This window comes from Anolis carolinensis, chromosome 4 (genome assembly GCF_035594765.1).
Source record: "Anolis carolinensis isolate JA03-04 chromosome 4, rAnoCar3.1.pri, whole genome shotgun sequence".
Classification (NCBI taxonomy): Eukaryota; Metazoa; Chordata; class Lepidosauria; order Squamata; family Dactyloidae; genus Anolis; species Anolis carolinensis.
Genome location: NC_085844.1, coordinates 67,391,236 through 67,416,737, shown reverse-complemented (window position 1 = coordinate 67,416,737; position 25,502 = coordinate 67,391,236). Strand labels below are relative to the sequence as shown.

General features: G+C 36.6%; 1 protein-coding gene across 2 annotated transcripts in view; it reads right to left on the bottom strand.

Annotated features, from left to right (window-relative positions):
* Window positions 1-25,502, bottom strand: part of dok6 (docking protein 6) — a 274,202-nt gene that overhangs the window by 106,422 nt on the left and 142,278 nt on the right. For both annotated transcript variants that reach the window (XM_003219723.4, XM_062980575.1), the window contains exon 3: window positions 17,402-17,516. In XM_003219723.4, coding sequence (XP_003219771.1) covers window positions 17,402-17,516 — 115 coding nt within the window. The remainder of the gene's footprint in view (window positions 1-17,401; window positions 17,517-25,502) is intronic.

The following is a 25,502-nucleotide window of genomic DNA, read 5'->3' as shown; positions in this document are numbered from 1 at the left end:
AAATAAGGTAGTTTGAGTCATCTCAGAAAACGTGGAGCATTGTTTGGGTTGCAAACCAAATCAGGGGTCCACTGTATTGTCCCAATACTGAATATATATTGAAATGTTTTAGAAACAAGTCCATGCAAATTTGCTTTGACATAAACCTACTGAACTTCCAAGCAAAAAAATAAATAAATTTATGCAAACCTTCCTGTGAATGATCACTAATTAAAACCTATGCGGCTTATTTTGAGTAAACATGGGACTTCACTATTAAGAAGGAATTTGTTAGGAAGCTTTAAAATACAAAGCCCGCAGCAAAGAACAAAGAATGTAAAAAGGCAAAGGCATTTTTCCCTCATAGAAGGATATACCATAAAAGACTACAAAAAAAATCTTTATGACCTCATTCCAATATGTTTGGGAATTACTAGTTATTTATTTTGCTACTAAAATACTACTGAGAAGAATTCATTGAGTTACAAGGGGCTGAGAAACAGTTTCTTTCATTGTATTGAAAAGACAAAGCAAAACAAGCTTTTTCATTTTTTAAAAAGATCTAGCAGATGCCACTGGAGCTTGACATAATTATATACTCTTTCAAGGATTAGCATCTTTGTCCTCTGGATTACAGTGCAGTAAAATCATCTTGTTTTAGATGGGAACCATGAAGATAAATTCAATAGTTCAAAGTTGCAATGGAGAAAACAGCACTTTATTAAATATCTCATTAACAGTCTGAGATAATCTTTGCTTTTAGCTCAATTGATACTAATAATTAACATAAACTCTTTACTATTAATAGTTAATATTAATTAACAGTGCACATAAGGCCAGCACTGTAATGACTCAAAAATACTAAAGAATGTGAAACGCAAACATTTATGATATTTCCAACAGAGTTTAAAATTCTATTAGTGAAAAGGAACTGCAATAAAACAGAAAATCACCATTAAGACAGATTTGCTTCTAGGTTTCGTTTCAGCATACAGGAGGTATGAAAGTTGCTTTATAGTAAATGTAGTAAATGTATAGTAGCTATACAACTATAGATATTTTTCTTTTTTACCCAACTAGCGGAACAAACCATAATTTTCTTTACATAATGTACAGAGCTAAATTAATCATCATGCCATTGGAAATCTGCTAGCACAACAGGACTTTCTCTCTCGCCTCCCACTTGCAGCGATCAGTGCCAAATGAAATCTACCATGTTTTGCCTTCCAAAACAGACTTTTTCAGTTCATTAACATGTTTGGGTCCAGTTCCAAGATTCTTACTCGTAACATTAAGATGCAGTGATACTTCATCTATATTTTGCATCACTGTCATGTGTAATTAGACAAAAATAATTCCCAGTTTTGAACAAAGAAAATATGAATATAGGGCAGCCTTGTATGTGATTGGTCTTTTGATATTTATTTATAAGTTAGAATCCACCTTACCAGAATTGATAAAATTAATAACTGTATCTCCATTCTGGCTATTCTATTACTACCTTTGGATCCTTTCTGTTAAATCAGATTTTGATTGTTTGGACTAACACTCAATTTATCAATTGATAATTTTATTGGTGTCCAGAAGCTAATAGGTATTTGGGTATTTGGTTCCTCAGGATATTACTGAAATCATTACACTTAATTTGTCCAGAATACTTGCTGAAATATTTTGAGATTTAGAAAGACAGGCATCACTCAGGCCCCATCTAAACTGCTATGTAATGCATATTGAAACTGCATTACATGGTAGTGTAGATGGAGCCTCAGATTAAATATTTCAGTTCGGGTTAATACACTTAAGAAAAATATTCCACACAAATACTGCATGTCTTCCAGATCTTATATGTTCTCATTTCTCATGTGTATTTTCAAACTCAATGCTATATATATATATATATATATATATATATATATATATATATATATAGGGGGGGGTTCGCTATTACTCTGTTTTTCACTTAAAGAACACAACTGCCATTTTCAGACAGTACATTCTCTAGAGATGAGACTGTATGATAACATATATATCCCTTGACTTGTACAAATATCAGGCAAACAAAGCCTAGTTTTGCCAGTTCCTTCTCCACAGCACCTGGTGTTAATTTGCAATCTTTCAAGAACTATCCAGGGCTGACCATGCTTTCAAAATCAGAAGAGGCATGGGGTCTTTAGAATATCATAAATAGGATTAAGATTGAGCTTTCTTTCAGAGTATTATTTATTGTTAAATTTGGAGCTTGAAACCTTTTCTCTCTTCACACAATACCTGTAAGGATCTATGCACCTTGGACTCATATTTATCAGTTCAGGCACAAGTACAATGATGAGTAATGGGACGGCAATAATTTGGTGCCTATTTGGGTTGAATTGAACATATGGCACTCAGGAATACAACTTTACACCTGAATTGCTTTACACAGAAGTATCTTGATCCTTTTAATATTTTTTCATGATACAAATATAAATCTGGCCATGTGTAAGCATATATACATCTAAGATCACCTGAGGAAATCCACTGGATGGTCACCCAACACATGCAGAACTGCCTTCTACATCAAAATGAATGAGAAAACCTCACATTTGTATTCCATTTCAACATGAGCCAGAGATGAACTTCAGAAGCCACAACAATCTCTTTGTATTTAGAAAAGCATTTTGATCTGCCAAGTTGAATTAGCATTTCCAAGATTCAAAACCTACAATTTAAGAACATCACTAGACATAATTGCATCAAGCTGCCAGTGGATATCTAGACTATACGCATATGTCAAAGATTCGCAAACCATGGGGAGCTGCCTAGCCCACTGACCTAAATGTGACAGTGCTTGGATGTTAATTTGCCTTCAAATTAGTATGTTCACGGCAGTGGAGACACAATGGGTTATCCACAAAAAGTTATAGTGCTGGGTTCTGCTCATTTCCTTGGAATATACATTAGTGCTAAAGGAGAATTTTTGAAAGCATAAGCCATACCATAGGGACACATGAGTTATGCAACTCCGGTGAGAATAATGTATATTTAGAGACAGCATAGAAAAATGACATTAATTTATATATAAAATTTGTGCTATTGACAGATGATGTATGAGTTGCTGGGCCAGAGAGATTTCAATGAATAACATGGTAATTTACTGCATCTAACCTGAGAAAACAGGTCTATTTTTCATTCTCTGCTTTCTGTCATTGTTTGGTCTCACTTCCATTTGGCTATTTTTGTTGCACTTGCAGCTGTATTTATTTATCTATTTATGCAGCTGTAAATAAATTAATCAGTTTAGGTCTTTTCCGAAAAGCTACATCTCCTCTTGGACAGAAATCTCATGAAATGTCTGGAATATTTAATGTTAACACACAAAACAATTATTTCCTGTAGTAGGGGTTTTTGATGTGGAATACCAATGGTTATGTGGGGAGAGGGAGGGAGAAAGAAAGATATCAGGATGGACACTAGGAACCTAAAATATGTAAAGGTAAGGGCTATCTTTAGGAATAAAACAGGGCAATACCACTCCTGGATGTCAATTGCTATGAAATATGAAACACAACAAAAAAGAAAATGGAGCCTTGAACAGGAACAGGCTATGCTGCAACTTTTCTCCACCAGCTCCCTATTTTGCACACTCCTCCCTGCCACCCCACCTTCTGCCCTGCCATTTTCTCACATCAGGAATCCTGTAGAGAGGGGCCTGCACTGCCCACAGGCCCCTCCAGTATGTTTTGAAGGTGAAATGGGGGGCTGGAGGAGAGCTGGATGGCATTCTGGGTCAACCAAAAGTTGACCTGGGATGCCATCTAGTCACCCATCCCAGGAAAGCCTGGGGTTTGGATTGGGTGTGGGGACTAGAACCTGAAAGGAAGCGGTTTGTTTTAACCTGCTTCCTTCTCGGGTTTTAGCGTTGTGTAGAAGGGCCCTCAGATTTTTTAAAAAATTAAATTTTTTATTTGTAGTTTTTCTACTCTCATGAGAATCTGTACCCTAACCCCTGCAAATGTAGAGGGCCTACTGTATATTTACCTAAATATAAATCAAGTGGCTTGCTATTCAGTGAACAAGAACCGAACAGCAATAAGGAGGAATGCCTGAAAGTAGGCAGAGTCAGGTCAGATAACATCAGATCTGATTTATTTTAAAATCTGCAAAACTGGGCTAATAAAATGACTATGGAGCACTCTAAGAGTTCTTTTAGGGTGCATCTACAGTGTAGAATCAATGCAATTTGATTCTATACACTTGGTACAGTAGAGTCCCACTTATCCAACACTCGCTTATCCAACGCATTTTTGTAGACAATGTTTTCAATACATCGTGATATTTTGGTGCTAAATTTGTAAATACAGTAATTACTACATAGCATTACTGAGTATTGAACTACTTTTTCTGTCCAATTTGTTGTATAACATGATGTTTTGGTGCTTAATTTGTAAAATCATAAACTAATTTGAAATTTAATAGGCTTTTCCTTAATCTCTCCTTATTATCCAACATATTCGCTTATCCAACATTCTGCCGGCCCGTTTATGTTGGATAAGTGAGACTCAACTGTATTTGTAACTCTTTTACATAGAAAGTTAAAGGATATATGTGCTGGGACCTGAAGGTCTATTTTAGTTCTATCTCTTAGGTCTATCTATTTATCAATTCATTTGTCTATTTATCTTTCAGTCAATCATTTTATCATTTTATTGTTGTACCATATTGTGTTATTGTGGTTTTAATGTGTTTATTTTTTTTCTGTTTGATGTTTATACATGTATTTTATTTTGTTTAGTGTTTGTTCCTTGGGCTTGGCCCCATGTTAGCCGCCCCGAGTCCCTGCAGGGAGATGGAGGCGGGATAGAAAAATAAAGTATTAAAGTATTAAAGGTCTTGTAAAGTAAACTCCCATGATTCCATAGCACTGACCCATGGCAATTAAAGTGGTGATAAACTGCATTAATTCTACAGTGTAGATGCACCCAGAGTATGTTACTTCTATGGTCTTGAGAACAAAGGTCAATTGTTGCTACTTTGGGTTATCTGCTTTGAATTGGATTATATGGCAGTGTAGACTCATATAATCCAGTTCAAAGCAGATAATGTGGATTATCTGCTTTGACAATCTAGATTATATTGAAGTGTAGAAGGGACCTCAGTTTTCCAAACTCCAGTTAGTATAGCAATATTCCCTTATATTTGTAAATATATTATAGTTACAACAGGATTAAAATGTTAAAATCGATTCATTGTATGAACAGGAATTCATTATTGGTTACATTTATCTACATTGCAATATATCTTCATAGAGATAAAAGTCAATACATCTGAATGAATATATTGGTTTTTTAACTATGCACATATGCTTAAAATATTCCCTCTTTGGAAAAACTTGTTTTCATGTTGCATAAATCAAAGAATAAGTGTCTATAAATGGTGGGCACAGAAATCACTTCTTTAAAATGTTATGTCTCTTAGAAGTACCTCTTCTATGACACATATATGCATCCTCTAAAAAGAAAATATATATCTTTTATCAGATGCATTTGTATTTATCCCTACGATAATGTATAGAGATAAGTAAATGTAACCAATGTAATATAGATATAGATAATAGTTTTAATATAGACACACTTTGCCCGATTTATCAGAAGAAACCTTTTTGCTGATTAAATTCTTCTATAAAACAACAACAACATTGAACTGCTTAATTATTTAAATGCTGCAGTCCTAATTTATAGCAAAAGCTTTCATCCTTTAACCAGGGTGGTACAGAGGTTTCAGACTTTGCCAAAGAGAAGCAAGCGTCCATAGCTAATTGTAATTAGGATAGCTCAGAGAAGACTGGTTTGTCTAAAAATAGAAAGTTAATTCTTGAGTATTTGAAATATGGAGTAAGTGCTTCTGTATCAAAGGACTCTCTTTTATGCCCTGTGCTATTCAAGCTATTAAGGCAACTACTGTAAGCATAGTTCCTGAATCTCAGAGTAGTTCCAAGAATGACTAGTCTAAATGCCATGCGAATCTGTCTTGGCATTATGATTCAGTGTTGTATTCTGGCTAAATAAAAGAAAGACAGGATCGAGACTACGGCTCATACATCCGCAGCAAACATTATTCTTTCATTATATGTAAGGAAAGATATCAACAATGCAATTAGTAGTTAAACAGTTTAAGAAGTAATTAGTTATATTATCTAGGTCTCCAAAAGTATTTTAAAAATTACTTTTAAAATATTTATTTTTAAAAAATGAATTGAAATAATTACAATTCATTTACTTTTTATGGGAATTTATTTTTTTAAAACCACTGCCTTGTGGTACAAAGTAAATATAGGTACAGTCAGCCCCCTATATCCATGAATTCTGTGTATATGTATTCAACCATCTATGGCTTGATAATATTTGTAAACATCCAACAAGAAAACCTAAATTTTGCCATTTTAAATTTTACTATGCCACTGTATAGAATGGTACTTGAGCAGCCACAGATTTTAGTATTCTTGCAGGCTCCTGGAACCAAACACCAGCAGACACTAAGAGACCACTGTAGAAGGGTCAAATAATGACCATGGAATGAAAATAGTTATATTTGTACTACAAGGGGACTCACAGGTTGAGAACCACTTCTCTAGAGCATTCCACAACTTTTCTTACCATTGAACAAGGCTACATTAAGCGTTTTTTCCCATGTTAAGGCAAATGCATTGTGTAATGGCCACAGAGTCCATTCACCTCCGAGCCTACTCGGAGGTGAATGGCCCAGAATCTATGGATGTGATCCAGAGAGGCCCAGAATCTATGGATGTGATCAAAGTTTTGGAAGCCATTTAAATAAATGGCTCTACAGATAAAATACCAACAATCAGAGGCGGTCCAACCATAAGGCAAACTAGGCACTTGCCTGTGGCGCCATCGTCCTGGGGGCGCCATCGTCCTGGGAGGAGGGCACCACTCTCTGCCTCCTTCTCTTTCGAGCCTTCCGGCGGCCACACTGGGCCTCCCAGCGGCCGCGCTGGGCCTCCCGGTGCCCGCGCTGGGCCTTCCGGCCGGCGTGGACCCACCTTCGCACCACGCGAGCCCACCTTTGGGGCCTTCAGAGATTGTGAGGTCTGTGGGAACTTGGAAGCTAGGTATGTGGGGTTTATATATGTGTAGAAGGTCCAGGGTGGGAGAAAGAACTTTTCTTTGAAGCAGGTGTGAATGTTGTAATTAATCACCTTGATTAGCATTTAATGGACCTGTGGCTTCAAGGCCTTGCTTCTTCTTGCCTGGGAGAATCTTTTTTTGGGAGGAGTTAGCTGTCCCTAATTGTTTACTGTCTGGATTTCTTCTGTTTTCAGAGTGTTGTTCTTTATTTATTGTCCTGATTTTAGAGTTTTTTTTAATACTGAGGGCTATCTGGGTTATCTAAGTCCACACTGCCCTATATCCCTGTTCAATGTTTAGTGCTAAATTCGCAAATATAGTAATTCCTACATAACATTATCATGTATTGAACTGCTTTTTGTTGATTTGTTGTAAAATATGATGTTTTGGTGCTTAATTTGTAAAATCATAATGTAATTTGATGTTTAATAGGCTTTTCCTTTATCCTTCCTTATTATCCAACATTTTTGCTTATCCAACACTTTTATTTTTCAGTGATTGGTTTGGGGGGGGGGGGAACGCCAAAATTCTGTTCGCCTACACTTGAAAAATACCTAGGGCCGGCTCTGCCAACAATATTCAAGTATTACCAAAATGCTAGGCTAGAAGGTCTAATTGCTAATCTAATGATCATGAGGTTTGGGTTAAGAACAGGACAGGGATTTTTGGCTAGCAGAATCTGTTATGGTTTTTGTATTTTATCATATGGATCATTTATGAGCCTTGGTACTAGAGATCAGTAGTAGTTGTAAAAGGCAATATGTAATGTGATAGGATTGGAAAACACTTCTATGCTTGCAGCATTTACATATCAAACGGCTTGAACCTTAGCAACTAACTCTAACGCACAATATTAAGCTGTCTGATTTTTTGCTACTTGGGCACATGGATGGAGGATTATAGTTTGTGTTGACTGAATTCTCTGAATGCATGGTTATATTTAACTTTAGAATACATTATCAGACTTAATCTGCTTTTCTCCCATCAAATTCACACAAAGACCTTGTAAAACATAATCTTAAAACAAGCTGGTTACCCTAAGAAATTGGCAAGAATCATGTGCCAGATTCACAGGCTTCCACAGAACTTGAGAATCATCACAAAAGTCTATATGCCATCTTGAGTAATTTCCCTCCAGGCTTAGTGCCTGACCCTGCTAAAGTCTGGATGGATTAGGCTGACTCATGTTCAGCTTTCCAAACTCATTAACTGAACAGAGAAATAGTCATTTAAAGCAAATGACAGTGCTTGCCCAGGCAGTAGTGCGAGCCAAATATCATTCTTGGGATTGGAGTACTTTTATCTCTCAGAATATAACATTACTTCCTTACTTTACCCTCATATGAATCACAACTTTTTCATAATTGACCATGTCATGACCTAATTATACAACCAAGTTACTTATCTACCACCATTTATTTATCTCTCTTATCTGAAAATATAAGTATATAATGTGTACACTTTAGCATTTTTAAGGTCTCTAACTGGAGGCTATTTAGAAAGAGGCAGGAGAAAAGAAAATGAGAAGGATGGTGAGTTTAACCTTCCATGGCTAAGAAAAAAAGACTATCTATCAAATATTCTGGTTCATAGACTCCAAGAAGTCATTGATATAAATGATATTCTCGGTAAGAGGTTCTGTATTTTACACGCCAAAGAATAAGGAATCATGGTGATTTCATTGGTATATAATAAACATACATCAAATATTTTTTAAAACCAGACATTGCTGCTCACAAACTTTTGAGCCAGGATAATTTATAGTTTGTTTGCATTCAAAGTGCCAAACTGGGTCAAGCCTTTCTTTGCTAATTCCTTGATGGAAAAGTTACTGATGGTAATTTTTCACACGATATGCCATGACGCAATGAAATATACTCTCTGACCCTTCTTTATGTCAGGACAATAATCATGGAGTTTTTGAATCACAACAAAGACAGTGTTATATATGCAATATTTTAAGAATTTGGATGGAATATGGTACTTTATTCAACAACTTTGTATGGTAAAATCTACTGTAAAAGTTTTATATCATCTTGCAAACATGATCAAAAATGTCCTCAAAAGCTAGTTTGTTAAGTTTTGTAAAATATGGCAGCTTTTAGGAAGGGAACCTGGTCACAAAGAAGTTCTAACTAGGGGAAAGCATTCTTAAAAGTCAGTTTTGTTACCTGCTGACTGTTGTTTCTGGAGATGTTAAAGACAAGAAACAATTTCATACATAGATAAAATATTGTTTTGTTACTTGCTTCTTTATCATGTGAACTGAATTAAGAAGATTTTGCATCAAGCACTTCTTTCCTGTCCAGAAATTTTAACACCTGCTTCTTTGTGGTGGTAAATGACTGTGGACTATCAAGGCATAAATCCTGGCAGGCTTTATCAAGCAGGTAAGTCTCTTCTTGGTGGCAAACTGTATGCTTGCCAACTGAAGGCCTGTCTAAATAGGTTTGAAGGGTTTCTCTAATCCGTAGGTGGAAATTGGCCATAACTGTGGTATGGAATGACTGCAATCTGAAAAAATGGCAGTTCTTTCAAGCATACATGATGAAATACAAAAGCCCAATGGCTACAGCTGTTGGCTGTTTTGCTGCCACAACGTTAAGATTAAATGATTTCCTAAGCTTTTGGAAATTACTGATAATGGCTTCGTTTTGATCTACTGAATTTCAGGATTGCCTTTCCTTTGTGTCCTCTGCTGTTAAAATTGTCAATTATTTTATATTATTTATATTTTTTCAGAACTGTTTCACATCGTTTTTATGACTGGGATGTTTGGAGTCTAAATAAGTATTCTAAATAGATAAATAAATAAATACTTGAACATTGTGTGTCACCTTGTAAGAAAACTCATTCATTCACACAAGTGAGCAGTAAGCTTCTTCAAAAGTATTATCTTTCAGTCAATTGCTGTTGGCAGACTTCTATCATCATCATCATCGTCATCATCATCATCGTTTATATTGTGTGTTTCCCCCCCAACAAGGGGATGCAAAAAAGACAGTACACCATAAAAGCATTTTTAAAAACCAATAGCAATAGTTATATGAAGATCACTTTTTAAAACAATGAAACCATTCATACAACTTGGGGATCACAACCAGATACAGTGAAGATAACTGCCCTTGCACTTTGCTACTCTGCTGCTGAGTACGTATGCCCAGTGTGGAACACATCTCACCACGTTAAAACAGTAGATGTTGCTCTTAATGAGACATGCTGTATTATTACAGGATGTCTACGCCCCACACCACTGGAGAAATTATACAGTTTAGCTGGTATTGCACCACCTGACATCCACCGGGAAGTAGCAGCCGATAATGAAAAGACCAAGGCAGTGACATCTCCAACCCATCTCCTGTTTGGATATCAGCCAACATGCCAATGCCTTAAATCAAGAAATAGTTTTCTGAGATCTACAGAGATACTTGCAGGAACACCCCAGCAAGCGAGAATCCAAAAGTTGCATGGCAAGCCATGGCTGATACTGTATGAGAGACTCCCTCGTGGGCACACTGAAGACTGGGAGACTTGGAAGGTGATGAACAGACTGCACTCTGGCACCACGAGATGCAGAGCCAACCTTAAGAAATGGGGCCACAAAGTGGAGTCCACGACATATGAGTGTGGAGAAGAGCAAGCCACAGACCACCTATTACACTGCAGTCTGAGCCCTGCCACATGCACAATGGAGGACCTTCTTATAGCAACACCAGAGGGGCTCCAAGTGGCTAGATACTGGTTAAAGGACATTTAGTATAACGCCAAGTTTTTAAAACCGTGTTTGCATTTCTAAATACATTACAACTGTATCCTTTGTTCATGTCTGATATGATAAATAAATATCCTTACAGTTAAAAACATTTAAAAAATCTCTGAAAGAGTAGTAAAAGGTAAACAAAACAGAAAGCAGAAATGTTGAGGGTACTAAAATGAGTCAACTGGTCATGCAAAATTGTATTGTTTGATAGTAGTATCCTTATAGTCATGGAAATCATAAATACGTTATGTTTACAGAGGTGTGCAGATCTTGCTTACAATTATTACAAGTCACTCACTTAAATCCAATAACTGCATCTCTATTACGATTTACTGGGTCTACAGGCAAAACCAATACCCATGTGAAGGAATTCCTCACTTTCATTTAACCAGAGTGACAAAGTTAAATTATCATATATTTGTTTTTTCTTTAGATGAAGCTAGTCGAGACTTTTGTGACAGAGCTGCCATTATATTTTTATAGTCTTTCTTTTCTGTTTAAAACCAGTTTCCTCAAAAATCCAAAATTGGAAAAGGTGGTAGTCATTGAGAATTATATAAAGCTTAATAGACACAGTGAACAAAAAACTTTTTTTGGATTATATGTATAAGGAATACTCGCAGTAAGGGCAATTCCTGAATAGACAGTAACATTGAGAAACACATGATTATGCCATGGTCATTTTTGAAGAAGCTTTATCCATTCTGTTAAAGTTTTGAAATTGCTCTGAATGTAGAGTCAAGACTAGGAAAAACATTTAAGACTGAAGGCTCATGTTCCAGAAAATTTGGTGAAGCAAAGTAGGTCTAGCTCTGGTCAGTAGCTGAATGGGGGGAATTTTCTGCACAGCACAGAAAAAGGCAAAACATAAATGGAAAACATGTATGAATTCGACAAAGGAATTCAATGAATAGTTCCTTTTTGTTTTGTGATATGCAAGCTGACACATTGCCTTTAGATTCTGACTGCTGCTACAAAACCAGACCTCTAACTTTGTATGAGCAATCTGTAAGAACAGCAAAACAAGATCACCTTTCAGGTTTATGCAATAGTGCTATGGTAGAACCTATATGATCTTACTCTTTCTTTGTCTTTACCTCCCTCTGCAACAGATGCAACAAAATGGGGCTGTTTTTTTTTTAACAGAAAGCCATTAAAGAGAAAAATAAATATACTGTATTACTTTGGCAACATTAAGTCAGTTAGCTAAATATGGTGGTTTAATTCACTTCATATAACCTGGACAATGAAATAAAGTGCAGTTCAGATATTATTTCCAGCAAACACCTCTGACTGTAAAAGCCAACTTGTTGCAATGCTACCTGGATTTAACGAAACTGCAGATTGTAGTAAGTTGTAATAATATAGTCCCTGGCTGCATTATTATCTCTTGAGAATCCATGAACCTACCACATGTATGAATATATATCAGCAGCAAATGTTTACTTGTTTTGCTTCCACAATTACGTCTCATGGGAGTTAATGACAATCTAGCCCATTGGGAGCATTAACAATATAGTCTTTACTGCTTAGATGGTTTAATTCCCTAGTCATTTAAATCTGTAAGATTTACCGTGGCTTTGCAAAATGATTTGATGTTTGCTCCTCTGATGTTTTCCGAATGAAATCAGCAGTGTGCAGAAGAATGATCAGGGAAAAAATCTACTCCTATTTTAAAAGTTATAAAATAGACACAAGGCCTATTCTTGAAAGGTTTGTTTAGTTTAATTTTCTTAATTTAAGAATGAACCACTCCTTAATTTCTTAAGTGTATGAATGGAAAAAAAGAACCATCTTTTAAGGGTGCATACCCAGCATCCCATACAGGTCATTATGGAGGGACTAAAACATTGCAGTAAATGCAATTTGTTGGTGAGGTTGGAGGTTTGCCACTATGCTGACATATATCCGCCAGAGGTCTCTTAACACATGGCCAGCAGATGTCACATCAGTAATAGCACAGTGGAAGTAAGTATTATAGTATTTATGTATTTTATCTTTTATATACAAAGTCCTTCTTTGTCTATTATGGTTTGATTAATTTTTGTAATTTGCTTATTGTTGGTTGTGAATTTAATTTGAAATATCTATTTATTATATTTTTTGTGATTTTATACTGTTGTGAGCTGCTCCGAGATCCTGCGGGGAGAGGGAGTGGGATATAAATAAAATCATTATTTTATTGTATGACACAGCAAACAAGATAGACATGCTGAAGTCATTATTATTATTATTATTATTATTATTATTATTATTATTATTATTATTATTATTATTTGTCAAACATGAGTGGGTGAGAAGTGAGTTGGAATCAGGTGTGGATTTGTTACATATGTAGTTCTTGTCTCTCAGTAACATTTTCTTGGAATCAGTGAAATAGTTTGCCAGATCAGAGAAGAGATGTGTCTGAGTGGAGGGGCACAGAAAAATTTGGAGGTTCTTCATCCAAGCTTTTTTCTCCCCTCACCCCCCAAACGTGGCTTCCAAATTCTGCAAATTATATACAAATGGAGCTTCCTTTATCTGAAATGCCAAAATCAAAAATTATTTCAGGATAGGGGTGTGCAAAATTTCAGAAGTCGTTTCGTATTTTGGGAGATTTGGGTAATTCAGAATTATGAATCACCGAAATATGAACTGGGAAGCCAGCATTTGAATCTTTCCAAAACTAAACAGCTCTTCTGAAACATTCAGAGATTTGGAATTTTTCAGGTGAACGAAATGTCTTTGCTTTAATTTGAAAATCAAATTTATGTCACTCTCAGATAAAACAGTTCTATGTAGATATCCACTATCACTCCAAAAGTCACTACTGCTGTTACTAAAACAAATATGGCTTAAAACTTTTTATGAAGTTCCATTCCTTTTTACTTCCTCTTCTGTTCGGCTATATTTTAAGCTACTAGATGAAAAGATACTGAATTGTTTGACTCCAACATACTGATCAAAATGACCTCTATGTGTAATAGAATCTAGAGAAGGTTGAATTAATGATGGTAGGTAGTTCTCATACTCTGGGAAGAAAACTCACAACTGATTGGGTTCAATCTCATCACATCTTTTGAATTGGGCACAGTTAAAGTCTTTAAAGGTCTGACTTCAGCCTTCTCTAAGAAACTCATTTTTTTAGTTCCATTATAATATCTTCCTTAGTTACACTTCCACAGCACTACTGTATAAAAATATACTTGGATGAATTAGAAACTTTTCAAAGTATGCAGCTTGCTATAGTTCAAGTGTCTTACAATGGTTCCTACTTCTAAGATTTGAATATAGATAGATAGATAGTTTTTTTTATTGATGGTGCTCCATGCAGTCATGCCAGCCACATGACCTAGGAGGTGTCCACAGAAAATGCCGGCTCTTTGGCTTAGAAATGGAGATGAGCAGCTACCCGCAGAGTCGGACACTACTAGACTTAATGTGAGGGGAAAACCTTTACCTTTTATTGACATATTTACATGAGGCATGGGAGTGAGCCAGGAAATTATGAACCAGCTATCTTAACATCTATTCTAGTTAAACCAGTGGAAAACAGCATCACAGATAAATCACTGGCCAACACACATTTTGATGCCTCAAATATTAGCCCTGTTTCTGGGTATATCTGACCTGCTGATTCCAGAATTGACACCCGTTTCCCTCTATCAGCTCTAGTTTTTGAGATACAGAACATATGTCATCTACCAGTTGCTAACTGCTCACCCATAGAAAATCATGATAACCATATCTAAGAAACTAGAGCTAATGAAGAACCAGAACCCCAAACAACCCTAACAACAGGCCCAAAAGACACTAAGAAAAAACTGTTTTTCTTTTTTTTGGAGGGTGGGGGTGGGGGTTGGGCTGTGTTATCAAGTACAGTGCTCCCTCACTTATCACTGGGGTTAGGTTCCAGGACCACCTGCAATAAGTGAAAATCTGTGAAGTAGGGACACTATATTTACTTTAATATTTATACATTATTTTAGCAGTTATACACTATTTTAAGTCTTTATCAACCAATTGTGTGTTGATAAATCACCTCCTTCTCCTCCTGTTGCCACTTGGGCTCCTTTTCTCTCCCTTTGGTTTCTCCTTCCTCCCTTCCTTAGGCTATAAATTGTAATTTTTAAATTTATAATAGTCGTTTAGAGTTTATTGAAAAACCGCAAAACAGCAAATCCCCGAAAAGTGAACCGCGAAGTAGTGAGGGAACACTGTACACTGAAGAATAAGTGTTCCTGTAGAGAGATGACCACTAATTTTTTAAACAGACATCCTCCCTCACTGGACTTTTGGAATTGTTTCAGGGGATTGACAGTTATGTCCACCAAACTTGTAGGGACCCTCAAACTCTGTAAGAGTACTGCATTGATTAAAATTTCCTGGCAGCAATAAACAGATCTAGAAGGATTCCTGAATCCAGATGCTAGAGTTGGTGATTCTGCTGATGCTCTGGTTAAGCTTTGGAATTGAGAAATGACCAGGTCAATTGACACAATTGCTCCCAAGGGTTCTTTATCAAGATGCAGACCACAGTTCCTTGGTCTTCTGAGGAGCCCAGGACAATAATGTGGGTAGACAACTAGAGTGATGGTGGAGAAAGACAGAAGCTGAATCTGTTTGAGCATTGATTGAAGGCATTTTAGAACTTACTTTGCAGCACTGAGGACAGCAAAGAAATAATTTTTGCTGCCTCTGTTACATCAGCTCAATCTTGTCCAATGCAGTTGTACTGGATAATTAAAGGACCACTGCATCCTAACCATCAGAATGCTGATGGGAAACCCTCAGAAAAGTGCTACAACAAATCACCTACTTGTTTGGATTTATTCAGACTTGGACTGCATGTTGAAGGTAGATTTTGGGAAGGTAATGGTGGGATGTACTTTGCAGTTTTTATGGATTTCAGTTTGTTCAACATGATGATGCGGAGAAGTTATGTTAAACCCATGTCTGCTGTAGTTAATTAAAGCTTCTTGAAAAGGACAGACCAGTTGGAAGGTGGAAGTTCTAAGTGTTCTTTGAAAGAGGGCTACATTCCATCCTCTTTAAAAGAAGCAACAGTGAGACTTTGGTTAGAAAAAACACTAATTGAACTCACTGCTCTAAGTAACTGTTAGTCAGCCTCTAACTATAAGCCATATCATTTTTTAGGTGAGGTCCTAGAATGAGCAATTGCAACACAACTCCAAGCATTCTAGAAGGAAACAGATTACTTGTATCTATTGCAGTCTGGATTTAGGCTTGGTTACAGAATCACAGAGGTGGAAAAGACCACAAGGGCCACCCAGCCAAACTCACTGAGGTGTTGGACAGGTAGATTATGTTCTTGTTGGTCTTTCAATTTAGCATTTGATACCATTGATCATGGTATCTTTTTGGGTTGTTTGGCTGTTATGTAACTTTGTCTGAATTTGTCTGTTATGGAACTGTGTCTGTTGCAGTGTTTCCAGTCTTTCTTGGTTGACTGTTTCTAGAGAATGGCACTGCAGGACTGCTAATCAGCATACGGGACATTAACCTGTGAACTTCCACAAGGATTAATACTATCCCTATGCTTTTTTACATATTTAGGAAGCCACTGGAAGAGGGTTTTCCACAGAATACTTGTTAGATACGGTGGAAATCAGTACACTGAGCTAGATAGTAGATAGGTATTTGGTCTGATGAGTTCTTCTTATGTTGTCAACATAATATATTGACGGCAGTGGAACTCTGCCCCGGAGTGTGGTGGAGGCTCCTTTCTTTAGAGGCTTTTAAGCAGAGGCTGGATGGCCATCTGTCGGGGATGTTTTGAATGAGATTTCCTGCTTCTTGCAGGGGGTTGGACTGGATGGCCCGTGAGGTCTCTTCCAACTCTACGATTCTATGATTCTAAGACATAGGCATTGTTGTAAAGAGTAAAAGAAAGCTAATTACAATACTGGACTTGCTTATCAATAATATCATTTATTTCTATATAATTATTATTATTTAAAAACAAAAAAGGATTTCTCTCCTCAATGGCAAGTAATTTAATGAATCATAAACAAATTTTATTTGTTGTACTGAACAGCTAATCTAATCATAAACAAGTTGAAGTTGAAGTTCAATACATCCTGGATTTTAGCTGTTCTTTCCTGCTCTTTCACAGTGACAAGATTATTACTATCCTAGCAAATGCTTACAGCAATACTTGGCAAATAAATGAGATTTCACATCACTTCTTGTCTTAATAACATCCCATAGGCATTGTTTACTCAATTCTGGAATTTTAGCTGAAAGCCTCAAGAGTTTTCCATCCATCCTGGGGCCAAACCAAGTTAGAGGCAAATAATAAACAAGGACAAAAACGGATCTTTTTAAAATAGGGAAGAAATATGCATGCATGCACGCACGCACATGCACACGCACACACACAGATATCTAATGCTGCATGCTAAAGAAAGATATGGTGGCACTTTCCCATTAAGATAAGGCAGTCTCTTTAAATGCTATATCTTAATCCATCTGAAGCTTTGTTTCATAAGCAGCTCAATTTACTCAAGCTGAAGATGCAGTAATAATTGCTTACCTGACTCACAGGCAAATGTCTTTGACGTCTCATCATGAAAGATAATTGCCACTGCATGCTTCTTTGTCTCTCGAGGCAGTCTGGTTATGTTTTTGATGTTGTGCAGCTCAGTTACCTTAAAATGAAAAGATATAGGATGCACTCTTGTTTATAAATAGGAGATTAAAACATAACCTCCCCCCCAAATGTATCATACCATTATAGTAAACTCATTATAATTAAGAAATGGACTTCATTATCAGTTGATGAAAAGTATGTGTATGTGCATATACGTGCAAACAAATGTGCGCACTTACCTCAGAGCTGAAAAATTGCTTACAGTAGTGGTTCTCAAACTATGGATCCCTAAATGTTTTGGCCTTCAACTCCCAGAAATCCTAACTGCTGATAAATGGGAGTTGTAGGCAAAAACACCTGGGGACCCACAGGTTGAGAACCACTGGCTTATAGAATAACCAGTTATTAAATATAAATTATTTAGCTTTCTCATACAGTATGCAATTTCAGACTAGAAAATCAGCCAATGTATATTGCTTGTCTCAAGTCCAAACTTACAAACCTGTTTCAGATGCAATAGCAGGTATACTGTAGTGCAACAGCATTAGTAAGTAGATAGTACCATAGACCTTTGTGTTGGTGTAGTCTTATATATCAAAGTGAACTGATACATGTAATGATCTAAGTCTGAATCAGTAAATGTAATTTTTTTAGATGATTCAGATGTAAAGATGAACAAAGGAAATGCATATGCACTGTCTTAATTTAGTGAGGAATAAACTTTGAATGTTACTTTTTATGCGTAAAAATAAGTCAAGTAATTTCTTATGATATTTGCTGCACTACTCATTTTTGTCCACGATTTGATCTTGAGGTTCTTTTAAGGAAAAGAATCTCCTTAGAATGTGGCACAGAACTTCACATGAAAACACTAGTGAAAACACCTTTTACACAGTCTTTGAAAATTAAATCCCTTGATGCAGCCATGAGTTAAAGGTAACTGCATTGCTTGAAACTCATGTCTTTCAAGCACTAGAAATAAACAGAGCTCGGTTTTTCTGCTTATTCTTTTGTTCAAAGCTCTCCCACAGATTATTCAGTTTTTCTTAAGAATCTGATCGCACAAAGACATGAGCCTTCAGATCTCAATTGCACTTGAACACAAGCTTAACTCACAGCACATTTAAGGATCCAATTCTACACAGACTTTTCTTGGACTAAGCCTTGCTGGACTTAATGCGAGTTACTTCTGACGATACTTGTCAGTGATCAGAAACTGCCAGTACAGTCATAGCTGTGCCGAATTTTTGCCCTGAATCATCACTTTTACAAATGAAGATAGAAATAAAGTTTATTATTTATTATTAAATTAGATGGCTGTCCCCACTGACCCCATCCCTAGAATTATCAGGCTCCCAACTGCCTGTCATATAGCTGAAATCCAGTGATATGATGAAAGAGGATGTGTGAAGACATCTAAGCTAAGAAAGCCAACGGGATTCTGGCCTGCATAAATAGGGGTATAGCATCTAGGTCCAGGGAAGTCATGCTCCCCCTCTATTCTGCCTTGGTCAGGCCACACCTGGAATACTGTGTCCAATTCTGGGCACCACAATTGAAGGGAGATGTTGACAAGCTGGAAAGCATCCAGAGGGCGACTAAAATGATTAAGGGTCTGGAGAACAAGCCCTATGAGGAGCGGCTTAAAGAGATGGGCATGTTTAGCCTGCAGAAGAGAAAAGTCTCCTCTCAGGAGACATGATAGCCATGTACAAATATGTGAGGGGAAGTCATAGGGAGGAGGGAGCAAGCTTGTTTTCTGCTGCCCTGCAGACTAGGACGCAGAACAATGGCTTCAAACTACAGGAAAGGAGATTCCACCTGAACATCAGGAAGAACTTCCTCACTGTGAGAGCTGTTTGGCAGTGGAACTCTCTGCCCGGACTGTGGTGGAGGCTCCTTCTTTGGAGGCTTTTTAAGCAGAGACTGGATGGCCATCTGTCGTGGGTGCTTTGAATGTGATTTTCTGCTTCTTGACAGGGGGTTGGACTGGATGGCCCATGAGGTCTCTTCCAACTCTACTATTCTGATTCTAAGACAGCCTGTTCCAGACAGCCTTTTGCCCTAGTGTGATTGGGCCTGAGACTAACTAGCTCTTCGGTGGACCTTTGGGGTTCAACTGCACATATAGGGATGTCACCCATGTGCAAATTCTTTCTTAACAATTGGGCTGTCAGGTAAAGTGGTAAAACGTGAAGTATACACTCATACTTGCATAAGCCCAGAGAGAGTCCAAAAAGTAGCTGGCTATTTTGACCAAATATGTTGGATATTCTGTAATAACAACAGATAATTTGTAAAAATGCACTGCTAATAGAAAAGTTCATTTTCCCCCCTAGTTGTAGCCGAACATTGCAGCTATTTATATGGAATGGGGAGGGTTCAAGGCAAAGTGGTGGACGATGCTATATTCCATGTTTATCAAAATGCCCTGTATGTCCTGGCTTCACTGTATCACTGACCAGGAACTCAATCATTTTGGAAAATAGAGTGCAAGGAGAGCAAACATCCTTGCATACGATTCCTTGGAGAAAGATGAAGTTGCATGTCCTACTCACAAAGAAATGTGTAAGAATGAGTGCAGTTGAGAAATATTAAACTCATCCTCGTCACATCAATCATGTTCAAGATTGTATAGGTATGTGTGTGGCATCCAGGAATTGCCATACAAGGACTGAAAAATGACATGTATACAATTACATCATCTGTTATTTCAAGTTGTTCAGACAAGAAAGATAACCTTTCTGGTAATCACCATGTACCTTCAATAGCTTAAGAACCTCTCACTAGTCATGCCAATTTCCAAGAAATATAAACTCTATTATAAGTCTGAATGAGATGTACATTCATCCCACTCTCATGCTTGCAAAATCCCTAAGTTAATGAGAAAGGTCTACAGTTTAATGAATTTAGTATAATGAATATTGTTCTGTGTATATCCCGTCATATCATGTTTTACCAAATTGAAAGATCTTTAATTGTATTCACTTGAATACTGTTTCTTTTACTCCTCCCCTCCCTCCTCATGTAGAAGTTGTGAGGGTTTTTTTTGTGGAAAGGCATGACTTTTTAGATCATAAGAGACTTTTAGAAAACCAGAATCTCCAAAGCCATTTGGAAGCATGACCCTTTTTCAAGATCAATTGGCATTCACACTATTTGGAATAATCATAAACTTTTTGTAAAGTATAATCTTCCTGAGAAGAGTTAAAAACTCACTTGAGTCAATCTTCTCCTTAGTGGTAAATATCCACTATAGATAAATTTATAATTAGGTTGAGTATCCCTTATTTAGAAATCCTAAATCTGAAATACTCCAAAATCCAAAATTGTCCAAAGGAGTCATTGAGATAGTGACACCTTTGCTTTCTGATGGTACAGTGTACACAAAATTTGTTTCATACACTAAATTATTTTAAAATATTGAGGCTATGTGTCTAAGGTTCATATGAAACATAAATGATTGAAGGATGTACATGCAAAAATTCCAAACTCTGGAAAAAATACAAAATATAAAACACTTCTAGTTCCAAGCATCAATCTATATATCAGGCAAACAAACTCTACATCTTGCAATATGTTCTTCCACTGATGTTGTAACTTATACTAAAAAACAGTAATTTGCTTATGAAAATTAAAATGAGCACCAGAATTAAGCAGGAATTTCATTCTTTTCAAAACCCTAACCAATATTTTCTGCATTGAGCGATTTACTCGATTAGTTATAAAAAGTTACAGAAGCAGTATGTTGCTGATGGCATAGATTTCTAAGTACAGTAGAGTCTCATTTATCCAACACTCGCTTATCCAATGTTCTGGATTATCCAATGCATTTTTGTAGTCAATGTTTTCAATACATTGTGATATTTTGGTGCTAAATTTGTAAATACAGTAATTACTACATAGCATTACTGCATATTGAACTGCTTTTTCTGTCAAATTTGTTGTATAACACGATGTTTTGGTGCTTAATTTGTAAAATCATAACCTAATTTGATGTTTAATAGGCTTTTCCTTAATCCCTCCTTATTATCCAACATATTCGCTTATCCAACATTCTGCCGGCCCGTTTATGTTGGATAAGTGAGACTCTACTGTAGTTTCAAAGTTTGCGTCCTCTGTAATTTAAATAATATAATCAATTGTTTGTGTTAAATGCCCCTGGTTTACAAATTTTATTACTGGTATTACAAATGCCAATTCAAATGTTGTTTCTCTTTTTCAGAAATTACAGTTTCTAAACTTGAAAAAGGCTTTGTATCTGCACACTTTTAGTTGGTTTGAGTAGAAATACTGCTGGAACACGGAACTAGGGAACCACTGTCTGTTGCAGAAAGATAAAGGAAGACTTGAGCTGCCCAAGGCAGCTTCTGTTTTACAGTTTTTAAAGTAATAAAAACAACTATTCTCTTCCAAGAATGAAGGTGAAAAGAGATCTGTGGCTACAAATGTTTTTGATTCAGTTACACGGATGAGAATGGAAGTAAACGAATCCTTCCTTAGAAAAAGGATTGCAAACAAGCATGGACCTTCTCTATGAATCCAGATTTCCTGTATTTGTAAATGTGTTCATAAACTGTTATTTCCCCTAATCCTTATGTTTGTTGTTTTTCTGGCCTCTCACATATCAAATCCAGACTGAGATTGCCTTTTGGGCAACCTCACCTTTTGATACTTCACAAATAATGAACAGCTGCAGCAGCTCTGCAGAAGCAGTATTTTGAGTCTTTCTGAAATCATATCTGCTGGCTTTCATTCACTGATAAATACAGACACCAGTAAACACTATCTTACTCATGTACAGACAGGTTTTTGACTCTTCATGTGCAACTATGAGCACATGAGCAGCATAATATAATTTCATAAACACCTATAATTTCATACTCCCTACTCCAGATAACATTATCTGAAATGTTAAGAAACAAGGGTACTGTAAGAAAAAAAAATGTCATGTACAAGGCCTTTTCTATATTTACCTTCATTCTATCAAACAACTAGGCTGCATAGAAAAACTAGTAATGCAGGGATTAACTGTGCCAGAAATATGTCACCACAGATGCCAAGAGAACAGCAGGGCTACAAATTGTATGAAAGAAGTCAGTAAGCAACATAGCAACAGGAGCATCGGTTGTGGCTCAAGAACCTGAGTCAGAATCCAGCCATATTTGGCAGCATTTATTTCTTGTCCCTTTTCAAACAATGTTGAAATATATGGATCCTCATAAATCAATTTCTAAGATACAAAGCTTTGACCAACATGGTAGTCTGTAATACCAATGGTCTTCCACCAATCTTTCTGAACTACATGATCTCTTTTAGGAAAAAAAGACATATATGAGAAAAAAACACATCTTAAAATTCACACAAGAAACTTAAGTAAGTCGATGTATTGATTTGTCGTCCAGATTGTCTCCCCAGATGAACTTATCCCAGATGCACCATAACTTCTCCAAATAGTGTAAAAGACCATACAATAGTTTTTAAAGCTAATTTCAGTCAGTGATGGAAACTCTATTAGATGGGTAATTTTTTTCAATTAATTAAGAAGTTAAACCTTTTTTAAAGTCTGTATTTCTATTCTCAAGGTATGGCAGGAGCCATACACAAAAAGAAAATGGTCAAATACTTCCCTGTTCCTTCCAAATGGCCTAGGGAATGAAGAAGCAAGTTAAACTGTTGAAAATTATTCCTTTTGGTCTGTCAATCAGAGGTATAGTTCTACTCACCAGTACTAGATAGTGTCCTAACCTACTGCATCTGTGCATAGTTTGTAACTGCATAGTAACAGATAGGAAGGTGGTCCAAAGGGTCACCACTACTGCGCAGAGAATAATTGGTTGCCCTCTCCCCGCTTTGGAAGAACTTTATAGGTCCCACAGCCTTAAGAAAGCTTAGAAAATTCTTGGGGATCCATCTCACCCAGCATACACCTTTTCTGAATTATTGCCATCTTACAGATGGTACAGGGTGACAAAGATGAGGACAAACAGACTAAGAGATGGCTTTTGTCCTAGAGCTGTGGCTGTGTTGAACTCCATGGTTTCACATCGATGTGTTATTGGGGGCTGTGTGGTGGTAATTGGGATGTGGAGGGATGGGTGTGTTGTTTTGTGGTGTGTGTTGGGAAGGCATTGAGTTTTAGTCATGAAATAGTACAATTACAATGAAGCTATTTTATTCTAATCCTGCTTCACAGATTAGAATTGTAGGATCAAAATCTCAGTCTTTCCCCAAAACTCTTGATTTTAGAGATTTACTTATTAAAACATATGTTCTTCTCAAATAAAAAGCAGTGGCCCATTCACATGACACATGATGCTATTATTCCATTTTAGCTGCCATGCTTCCATCCTAACAAACCCTGGAGTTTATTAGCTATTGAGGTGCAAGAATGCTCTGCTGAGAATTTTAAATGCTCCTCACTAAACTGCAAATACCAGGATTTCATGGCTGGAACCATGAAAGTAGGATAATAGTGCTATAACTTCATAGTGTGAATAGGCTCCAGGAAACTGAGGGCCCATCTATAATGACCACTTGGATCAATGTAGATGCGGATCAGCCCTGTGTGCCCAAATGCTATGCAGGGTTAATGCGCAGTTACACAGGGCAAGGCCCCATCTTACTCAAAGACACAGGAAAGTCTGAAATTCTGCTTCCCAAATGCAACTGCCCCTGCAGCCAGCCTGGGGACACTGTATTTATTCTACAATGTAGACACACCTCAGTCCATATTCCAGCTCCAATAAGTTGGGAATTTGTCCTCTGAACCAGGCTATATTATTTTTGTATGCTTACGGTACTAGTCATTTTCATTCAATTATTCTGAGAGCAGGTGAATAATTTATTTACTTCTTCAGCTACTACATTTACCTTCATCATAGCTCTCACAAATGTTTTTTTTTTCTGAGTAGAATTCATCCAGATTCTTAAGCATAACCTCAGATTGGAAAGATTTATTTTCCCTGATCCCATGGCCCTCTCCCTATTTTTCTAGCTCTGTAACTTTTAACATGACAAAGCAATCAGTACATCAGTACACACAGATCTCAAAGAGTGACAATACTGATTTGTACAAGAAATGGACAAATCCAGATTGTGTTCACAACATATTCAGCATAATCAGAAGCCCAGAAAAATAAGCCACTTCTCTTCTGTGTAATAGAGTGATGAACAAGCATCAAGTTGTCACTACTGCATTTTCAAGTGATCTTGGGCAGTCTGCTGACTTTTTAAGGAATATCCTGCCTGGATCCCAAAATCACTTTCCTTGACTAACATGACATATGTAAACTTCATCAGTACAATGGGCGCTTGATATCCAATGGGGTTTGGTTCTAGGACCCTTCATAAATACTGAAATCTGTGGATGCTCAAGTCCCATTATATACAAATGTAATAATAAAAATTACTTCCTATCATAGTGTTACAAAAATGTAACCATTGTCATTAACTTATTAAGATGGTTTTAAAAATTGTGGAATAAATAAATAAATAAATAAATAAATCTTTTTTAAGGAACATTTAGAATTATGAAAATATCACCAAAATTGCATTTTTTAATTTTGGCATAATTTAATTCTCAGACCACACAGAAGCCCATAAAGCCCCTAATTATGGGAAAATACATAAAACATGTTGTATCCTACCTTAACTAATAGCCCAGAACCACATGCTGCTACAATATTTTGATTTTCATTTACAGTCATTCCCAAAATAGTGACAGGTAATGATAGTATTAATTCTAGTCACCATTTTTAGAGGAGTGGCAAATGAAAATGGAGTTATTTGGGCATAGGACATAAGAGACCCATGTTTGAGTCTGGAGTGGAAAGATTGTTCCCGGACCTCTGCACAATTGTCTATGTTGCATTAAAAGTTCAAAAAATAGTTGGATAGCAGTCCCCTACATATGGGACTTCGTTCATTTTTCAAATATTTCTTTGTCAATCAAGGTATATAACATTTATTTATAATAAATAATAATAACAGAATATTTATTTCATTTATTTATTTACCCTGTTTATACCCTGCCTTTCTCCAC